The 9467-nt window shown below is 47.3% G+C and overlaps 1 protein-coding gene across 1 annotated transcript in view; it reads left to right on the top strand.

Moving 5' to 3' along the window:
- The window catches only part of Sulf1 (sulfatase 1), a 162673-nt gene that overhangs the window by 136122 nt on the left and 17084 nt on the right, over positions 1–9467 (top strand). Inside the window, exons 13-18 of the mRNA NM_134378.3 lie at positions 1021–1237; positions 3172–3424; positions 5091–5187; positions 5668–5762; positions 6188–6253; positions 7431–7606. Of these exons, the coding sequence (NP_599205.2) occupies positions 1021–1237; positions 3172–3424; positions 5091–5187; positions 5668–5762; positions 6188–6253; positions 7431–7606 (904 nt within the window). The remainder of the gene's footprint in view (positions 1–1020; positions 1238–3171; positions 3425–5090; positions 5188–5667; positions 5763–6187; positions 6254–7430; positions 7607–9467) is intronic.

The raw sequence follows: 9467 nt of genomic DNA, 5'->3' as shown, positions 1-9467 counted from the left end.
CTCAACTTAAAAACCTATGCCTTGAAATCCAAATAATATCCCACAGCCTGCATGCCGGAGGGAGAAAAGGATTCATTTAACAGTGCTAGTCCTTATCAGTGCTCACTCTGTTGTCCTGCTAATACAGCTTCAAATGAAGGCTGGATTCTTCCTACTGACCAATGAGTACTTTAGGGCTTGTGAGAGAGAAATGCAAAGACGTTATTGGTGCTTTAGAATGGAGAGGGCCTTCTGAGAGGCCTCCTGGGGTGAAGAGACATTGTTGGAACCAGAACTGTGAACTTGCTGCTTTCCCACAACTCAGTACAAAACAGGAGCTAGGAAGCCCAGTGCGACCCCCCACCCCTACCCCCACCCCCTCCAACCTCCAACCTGCGGGTCGCATTTTTGGGAAGGTGGACTCCGTCTCCCTGGGGTGCACCGCATGCTGTGGGCCGGCAGAGTTTGTAGGAGAAGAAGGAAAATCAAAAGAAAGCCGGATGAGTTTACCAACGTCTGGGGTACCCAGAGCTGGCTCTGCCCAAATGGCCCCAAATTAAATTCCTCTCTGTCTTGCTCCTCTGCCTCTCTGCCCAGGCTCACGTTAGAAACCCAGAGGCAGAGAACAAAGCAGGCAAGTTTGTTTTTCCAGAACAAATGGGGCGGTTCCGGGTCCTGGTGGAAGCAGCGCTGACAGCTGGCTCCGTGTCAGGACACTAAGGGCTTTAACACGGTTCATTCAAGACTGTTTAGTCTGGGGGCCGAGGATCCATTTATCAGCTCCCGTGTCATCAAGGCAGTTCTGATTCCCAGTGATGTCATTGTCATCTGTATGTGCCTGCCACAAACGAAATAGAACTGAGAGCAGGGTCACTTAAAAGCCGTCTCATTTATGCTCCTTAATGGTATTACCAGCGAGGGACAGGACCGGGTGGGTGTGGGGGATGGGGAGGAGAGGGTGGGGGAACAGACAGACGGACACCTAGTTAGTGCTAGGGTGCTTAATAACACCTGGCTCTGAACTGCCAACTGCTCTTACAGAACTGGCAGTGCATCGAGGACACATCCGGCAAGCTTCGAATCCACAAGTGTAAGGGACCCAGCGACCTGCTCACCGTCCGACAGAACGCACGCAACCTCTACTCTCGAGGATTGCAGGACAAAGACAAAGAGTGCCATTGTAGGGAGTCTGGTTATCGCCCGAGCAGAAGCCAGAGAAAGAAAGAAAGGCAGTTCCTGAGGAACCAGGGAACACCAAGTAAGCCGAACCTCTCGACCTCCCACAGCGGCAGGCGGATCCCTTTTCAAGACAAGCTCCCCTACTATACACACACACAAATTAGATGCTATAGGTGCTTGGAGTTCAGGATAAAAGCAAAAATCACTGCTCAAAGTAAGATAGAAAAGATCGGCTAGAAATTCTACTTTGCAAGCATTTTCACTAGCATAGGATAAAATTACACTTTGTGACGTCACAGGGCCCGGAGCAGCCACACACATGAAAGGGCTTCAGGGGGTATTTCATAGGCCAATGGCGGAGGTTTAGATCCATTTGACTTTACCTTCATGGTGATGTTCTGATATGCCTGCCTTACGTTGCCTTAAAAGTTAAATTTGAGGTATCAGATCGTGTGTGTTTAAACTTAGAGGGAAGACGAGAGCAGTTATTAAATGCATACTGTTCATGTTTTAGACTACACGTATCTTTAAAGGTTGTCACACGGTTGTATCTTGCTGAGTGGCAGTACCAAATTTGTTGAACCCAGTACAGCATATACTTAACTGCCTAAAATTTCTTTAGTAAAAATCCTCGTGTAATTGTGATTGACACATGAGGTTATAGACTTCAGAAAACAGGAGGACCGTCTACTGAAGGATGAGTGTCTGCTGCCACCTAGTGGTAAGCTTTAGAAGTGGCTCAAATCTGTGCCTTTTCTGTGTTAGGAAACAAGTTGAGTTCTGTTTAAACTTGTGTCCAAAAAGTGAACCCAAATCACTTAAGGGAATCAGAGTTCCTTAGAGAAGAATTTTTGTGCTGAACAGAATGGACTTTGGGATCATGAATCCCTTATCTGTAACCACAAATTCTTAAAGTGGTTCATAGCCAGTGCCACAGAATTATAGGATTGTTTTTCCTCCTGGAAGGATATTTCACATTTAAACTAGACAAAATAATCAAAGATAAAATTAATAAGGGACAAGGTCCCCTGATACAAACATCCCACTTAGCAGCAGGAATAGTCTCCCCTGCCAGAAAGTTTTCAAACTGTGTCCTAGAACGGGAGCAGGTTTCCTCCTTTCCTGACGTGATGTCATGCCAGCCACTCCCTCACCTGGAAACCAAGGGGTCCTGTAGGGAGCAGGCTGACAGTCGCTATGCCCCCATCTCCGAGACTCTTCTTCCTGACTCGGGAAGCTGGAGAGACAGGACGAGGAGTGTACCTGACAAAGCCCAGGCCGTAAACAGGGGTCAGAGTACGCAGGACCTAGTGAGCATTAGGCAACATCCCGTAGTCACGGGTGAGTGTTTAAAATGTTACATGGCTGAGGCAGACTATCACAAATTTAATAGTTTTAAAGCGCTGCCCTGTACTTGTGTGAACATGAAGTGTTTAGAGGGGTTGTCTTTTTGAAAAAACAGCTCAAAGCAGTGATGAAGCTGTAAGGTGAGACAGTGACTCCAGGCTCTAGGACCCAGAGCATCCAGGCTCTAGGGAAGGGCTCGCAAAACTCAAGGCTTCAGTTCCCTCACGAAGAGAGGATGACAGAACCAATTCATGTTTCATAGCTCATCCTTTTTTTTTTCCAGTGCAAAGATTACTATGACAATACTTGCATTTCAAGATTATGGATTCAAGATAGATATACGGTATACAAAGGACAACTGAAGCTAAGGAAAAATGACCATTATAAATAGTGACAGGCACTCTGTAGTTCTATGCTATCTGCCTTAGCCATTCATACTGAAACCTAAATGTGGCAGCTTATAGCCTGCTAGCGCCCCTGACAAAGGAAGGGCCTGAGACCAGAGAAGTGTGGCATCTATCACAGGACACAACCAGGACCAAGGTGCCTGATGGCCATGCAGCCTGCACTGCATGTCCCTTTGTAAGATTCCATGGTGACCGGTGATGCTGTTCCCTCCCACCCACATCTGCTCCTCTGTGGTAATGGCCTTCCCTCTCATTCCAGAGTATAAGCCCAGATTTGTGCACACCAGGCAGACTCGGTCCCTGTCGGTTGAATTCGAAGGTGAAATATATGACATAAATCTGGAGGAAGAAGAATTGCAAGTGTTACCGCCAAGGAGCGTTGCTAAGCGCCATGATGAGGGCCACCAGGGCTTCGGAGGCCACCAGGCTGCTGCTGGTGACTTCAGGAATGAGATGCTGGCAGACAGCAACAGTGCTGTGGGGTTACCCACCACTGTCCGGGTGACACACAAGTGAGTCTCCTCTTGGAGTTCGCAGGGTGGAGGGCGCTACGACTTCACACCCTGTACAGTCACCATTGCACTTTGAAAAACAACACAGTATCACTCGGAAATGCAGTGCTCAAAGGCTTGCGTGCACAAGGGGCGCACGAAGGCAAGGAGGAGCTGGAACCCTCAGAGACCTGCACTATTGCAGAGCGATTCTGTCAGATCTCCACTTAGCAAGCATAGGTGGAATTTCCACCCCCAAGTCATTGCCTACAGAAGACTCTGCAAATAGCAGGAAACAATTTTGAGGACTTCTGTGGGGTTCTTCGCTGCACTGTGGTCCTCCTGATTTAGAGCATTACAGAATCAGGCCTCAGAATTGAAGCACACCTTAAAGTAGATCAGTGGATGCCAATGAATCTTCTAGAAAATGATTGTGGACCCAGATTAGACATGTAAGATACAGAACAATCTGACCTGCTTCAGGCAGAAACAGGGGCTTTTGGAAATCGGACAGACAGAAAACAAACACCAATATCATAGGTCAGAACACTCACATGGCTCTTCAGTGCCTCCTCAAACGTATCTACTCTTTTTTTTTAAAGATCTTTTTTATTAGATCTCTATTTTGTCCCCAGTGGTATCAGCATGGGGTGCCATGGAGTGGAGTGAGTGCTCCCAGATCTAGGTTTGTCAGAGTTACATGCCCATACCCACCCCTATGTATCCATTGGGCTGTTATTTTGTTGCAAAGCTTAATGGTGGGAGGAAAAGCAGCTGGGTTTTCAGAACCTTTACCTCGTTTGCAAGAAGCCAAGAGTAGGGGCTGGGAAGTTGGCTCGGAGATTAGGAACACTAGCTACTCTTCTAGAAGAGCCAGGTTTGGTTCCCGGCACCCACGTAGAGGTTCACAACTGTCTGCAACCCATATCAGGGGCGCCAACACCCACATCTGAATTCCACAGATACCACATGTACCTGAGGCACAGACATACATGCAGATAAAACATGCATGCACATAAGTAAAACTTCATAAGCAAGTAAATAAGCCCTGGAATCTGGAGTTGTTCCCAGCACCATTTAAACTAGACATCGTGGAGCAGATCTATGATCCCGGTGCCCAGTGTTCAGCAGGGTCGGAAGTTCAAGTCCTGCCTGAGATACATGAAAAGAAAAAGGTGGAGAATCCAAAGGTCTAGTGCAGCCCAGTGTAAAGCGCTTGTCTAGCCAGAGCCCGGGTTAGAGCCTCAGCCCAGCAAACAGAAGCGAAGCACCAGAGTGTTAGTGCACTCTTTGAGGTTTTTCTTTCTTTAAAGCGAATGATGGACTGATATATTACTTCTGAGATGCCATTTTGAATTTGAAAATCTATATACACATACACACACATGATAACGCACACAAACACGCATGTGCATAAACATGCACATTTTATTTTTCCTGTGTGCACTTGCTGGCACTTTAAAAGCTGGTTTGGGGAGTGGATCCTGTTCAAGGGAGGATGAATGTGAAAAGGTGTGGCAAGGTCCAGCCAGTGGCCAGGACCCATTCTCATTTATCCTTGAGCTCAGTGCTTGTATCTACAGGAAGAGGGTGAAGGGTACTGAGTGGCTCGCTACTCTCTTGTATTTATTTGCTTGTTGATATTTAAGCATAACCCTGTTTCTCTGGGTCCTCTTTGATTTTGCAGATGCTTTATTCTTCCAAATGACACAATCCATTGTGAGAGGGAGCTGTACCAGTCGGCCAGAGCGTGGAAGGACCACAAGGCCTACATCGATAAAGAGGTCAGCCTTGGGGCTGGGTAGAGCTTGGCAATTGTAAGCAAGGGGGTTCCATGCCATAACATATACCATAAACATACAGACAAACGGCATGCTATCCACACGGCTGTGTGCTCAGTTCCTTATCCCTCTGTGACTGAAGGGACAGGCCATTTTTGTAATTGCCTAAATACTTAAAAGTCCCCCCAAGAGATTGAATCTTCCTCCAGTGACGTATTGGCAGCCCTACCAAAAGCAAGAGTGGGGAGTGGGAGGATGAATCTGACGTCTTTCGCATGTTTTAAGAAAATTATTTAATTATAAAGAGGTATCTGTTAATGTCTCCGAGGCACACTTGTTGGAATCTAGAAATCTGTTCCGAGACTCGTTGTTCCCAGCTCTTCCAGAAACAGTCATAATTACCGAGTACAGCCAACAAGGTGAAAGGCATTCTGTTAACAAAAGTCCTGATCTTAGAAGGTCGTATGATTATATGTTTTCCAGATTGAAGTTCTACAGGATAAAATTAAGAATTTAAGGGAAGTGAGGGGACACCTAAAGAAAAGGAAGCCTGAGGAGTGTAGCTGTGGTAAGCAGAGGTGAGCATGCTCCCCAGGGCGCCTCCTGACGCAAATGAGCTGGACACAGGAGCTCAGGGCCGCCTGTTTCATTAAGCTGTGTGTGAAGGCACTGCCTTGAGGCATACTGGCCTCACCCACTTAAGTCAAATTAAACATGGCGCCCACTGAAGTAACAGCAAAAGAATAACTTCCTGTCGTGCATGTGAGTGTTTCTGTGAGTGTGTGTGTTGGCGTGTGTGTATTTGTGAGTGAGTGTGCGTGTATGTGTGTGTATATATTTTTGTGTGAGTGTGTGGGTGAGTACATGTGAGTATGTGTGTGAGTGTGTGTGTATGTGTGAGTGTGTGAGTGTTTCTGTGTGTGTGTGTGCATGTGTGATGAACCATTTAATACAATGAGAGGTTACATATATTAGATTCATGTTCTAACCCTCTGACTTGCAGCTATTACAACAAAGAGAAAGGTGTCAAACGACAGGAGAAGCTGAAGAGCCACCTTCACCCCTTCAAGTGAGTGACTTCCTGTTTGTCTGTGTACTGGGCCCGGGGCTGTCCCTGGGGATGGGAGGGATGACTACATTCCACATAGGATGGTCTGTGGTGGGACTTGGCCGAGGGTAACAGACCCCTGACTAAATTAGGGAGTTCAGCAGAATGACTTGTGGTGGTGCTGGCCTCTCAAGATGTAAGGAAGCCCGCGGACATTTAATCAATGGCAAAAGCTGTTTGTGTGAGAAACTTTGTACTTGAACATCCACATTTAAACTCTGTGGAAAAACAGACCCACCTGCCAAGGCTCAGGGAATGGGAAGGAAGGGGAGAGAGTCTGAGGGTGGAGGATGAGGAGAATCCTTTGAACATGACATTGCTGTATGCTCAGGAGGTGATTGTGGGCATAAGATCGAGCCAGCCACAAAACACTGGTGAGGGTGGAGTTCACAGGGCCCACCCTAACCAAGTTGCTGCTGCAGTTGGCGGCTGTGGGAGGTTGGAGAGTCTCTCTTCTTCAGGGCTGCCCACGCTGCAGCACCAGACTCGGTGGGTTATTAAGGAGAAAAGGAAGGATGTGGAGTTGGAAGCAGCATGTGCAAAGGGAGCTCTGGGGTGGGGGGATGGTGTGAAGGGGCATGTAGGGTGGGAGTGGGGTGTAAAGGGGGCAGATGAGGGTGGGGTGGGTGTGGGGGTGTGGAAGGGGCATGAGGGGTGGCTATGATCATATCTCATTGTACATACAAATGGAATCCTCAGAAAATAAATATCTTAAAGAAACATGATAAAAATCTTTATTTTAAAATGTTATCATGTATAATTTGCCAAAGGATATTTGAACGCACACATTGCAAGCCGTCCAGTCCAACCAACCGTTCACTGACTCTGTGGCCGCCTGATGTGTACCGAGCTATCGGGAGAGCACATCGTTTGTCCAAGGGTTGTGGCTGGCAAGATGGCCTGACTCCTGTGACAACCTTTCTTTCGATGCTTTAGGAACAAGTCACGGTTAGGCTTAATGAAGTTCTAGAGAGCTGTCACCGGGCCAGTTCGCCTCCATGACACGGGCTCTGTTTGAAGCCCTCTGTGAGAAGCAGAGGTCACCCGTGCTCATGTGTCAGTGCAAGGCTCAGAACAACAATCCCTCTTCTCATAAAGTACTTTCTGGTCATCAAGAACATTCCTCGTCTTGGTCTAGGGAGGCTGCGGCCCAGGAGGTGGACAGCAAACTGCAGCTGTTCAAGGAGCATCGTCGGAGGAAGAAGGAGAGGAAGGAGAAGAAACGTCAGAGAAAAGGAGAAGAGTGCAGCCTGCCTGGCCTCACCTGCTTCACCCACGACAACAACCACTGGCAGACCGCCCCGTTCTGGAACTGTGAGTCTCCAGGGGTACAGTCACAGGAGTGCAGTGGGAGCACTGTTCTAACGTAGGCTGAGAGCCCCACAGATAAACCAGTGAGTCCAGGAGGACCCAGATGGGAAATGTCGCATTCTGTGCCCCAATTCTGTGCTAGAAGAAAAAATTACTTGTCTTTAGAAACTTGTGGGGGGGAAGGGGGGGTGTTTGTTTCTTTGTTTTGGTTTGGTTTTTTGTTTTGTTTGGGTTTGTTTTCATTTTTGCTCTGATTTTTTAAAAATTTATTTTATGTGTATGAGTAAATGGTAGCTGTCTTCAGACACACCAGAAGAGGGCATTGATCCCATTACAGATGGTTGTGAGCCACCATGTGGTTGCTGGGATTTGAACTCTTAACCACTGAGCCATCTCTCCAGCCCTTTGCACTGATTTTTAAAGATGTGGTCTCTGTCTGTATTCCAAGCTGGCTTCCTTTTTGCAGTCCTTTAGCCTCAGCTTCCCAAATGCTAGGACTACAGTTTTCTGGCTTTTATTCCTAGAAACGTTGGTATTTTTGTTTAAAGATACCAAATCTCTCCTTGAGGTTTCACAGAGGCTTCCTGAGGCAGATTGTGTTAGGTCGGTAGCAATAAATGCCTGGGACACTTCGTTCCAAAAAAGATTGAATTCTGCTTTAATTCTTTCTTTCTTTTTAACTTTTTCTTGTCTCATATATTACATTCTGATTCTCTTCCCCACCCCCATATCTCTCCTTCATCTACCTTTCCCCAGATCCATCTTCTGCTTTAATTCTAATACGGCTATCTTCAAAGGAATAAAAACACAGTAAGGATTCAGTAAGCCCAGGGCCCATGCCCTCCTTATCCTGGTCCCCATTGATGGAAGACCATTGGGTCCACACAAGTGTTCTGTTTTGTTTTGAACAGCACAGGATAGGGACTAGTTGTGCCTTTTGAAAAGAGTTCGTTTGCTTTCCCTGGTCTCTGCACGCTGTTCCTTCCCTAAGCAGTGGAGGAAGCATGTATGCACTAAGCATGTGCACTAAACAGGGCACACCACCCAACTGAAGGCTTACTGGGAGCACAGATAAACCCCCAGCCTTGTGAGGGTCAGTGGAGGGGACCCAGGTAGCTTCTCAAACTGGCCTATGGAGCTTCCCCCAGAGCATTCAGGAGAATATGGAGGGCCAGTCCTGGGCAGCTTGTGCCTCTCAGTCCTGCCACTGTGTGAGTTGTGTCTGTGTTTGCATGTGTGTTCACAATCACAGTGAGGCCAAGTGGGTCTTAGCCACAGCATGCAGCTTTTAATGTGGCTCCTGAAATGGAGTTTGGAAATCTCTGAGGCCTTCTATATTTCAGGGAGGAGGGAGTCTCTCCTTATCACACTTTAATTCTAGTGAGAAGGGGGAAGCAAGCAAGAACACAGTTATACTTTGTTGCTCTGGAGTGAAATTAAGTTTCTGTAGGGACTCTAGAGATAAGGAAGGTGTGTGTGTGTGTGTGTGTGTGTGTGTGTGTGTGTGTGTGTGTGTGTGAGATCTTCCCACCACTGTGACAAAAATACATGATGTCATCAACCTAAAAGAGCAAAACACTCATTTCTGCCCAGAAATTTAGTTTCTGTTTGGCCAACTATGGACCCTCTTACTTTTGAGCGTGTGGTGAGGTGTCGAGGTAGAAACACATGGTAGAGAGGAATCTATCCACTTCACGGTGCCTCGGAAGCAGAGAGACGAAAGGAAGGCAGAGCCCTACAATCCTCATAGAGCTTACGCACCAGGGACATAAGCCCTCCTCTAGGTCACGCTCAGAAAGGTTTGATGCTTCCCAATAACACTGCTGCGGGGCCTTGAGGGACACTCATCCCGACTGCAGCAATG

Source organism: Rattus norvegicus, chromosome 5 (genome assembly GCF_036323735.1).
Source record: "Rattus norvegicus strain BN/NHsdMcwi chromosome 5, GRCr8, whole genome shotgun sequence".
Classification (NCBI taxonomy): domain Eukaryota; kingdom Metazoa; phylum Chordata; class Mammalia; order Rodentia; family Muridae; genus Rattus; species Rattus norvegicus.
The sequence above is the reverse complement of the archived record's forward strand: the minus strand, read 5'-3'. Positions and strand labels throughout refer to the sequence as shown.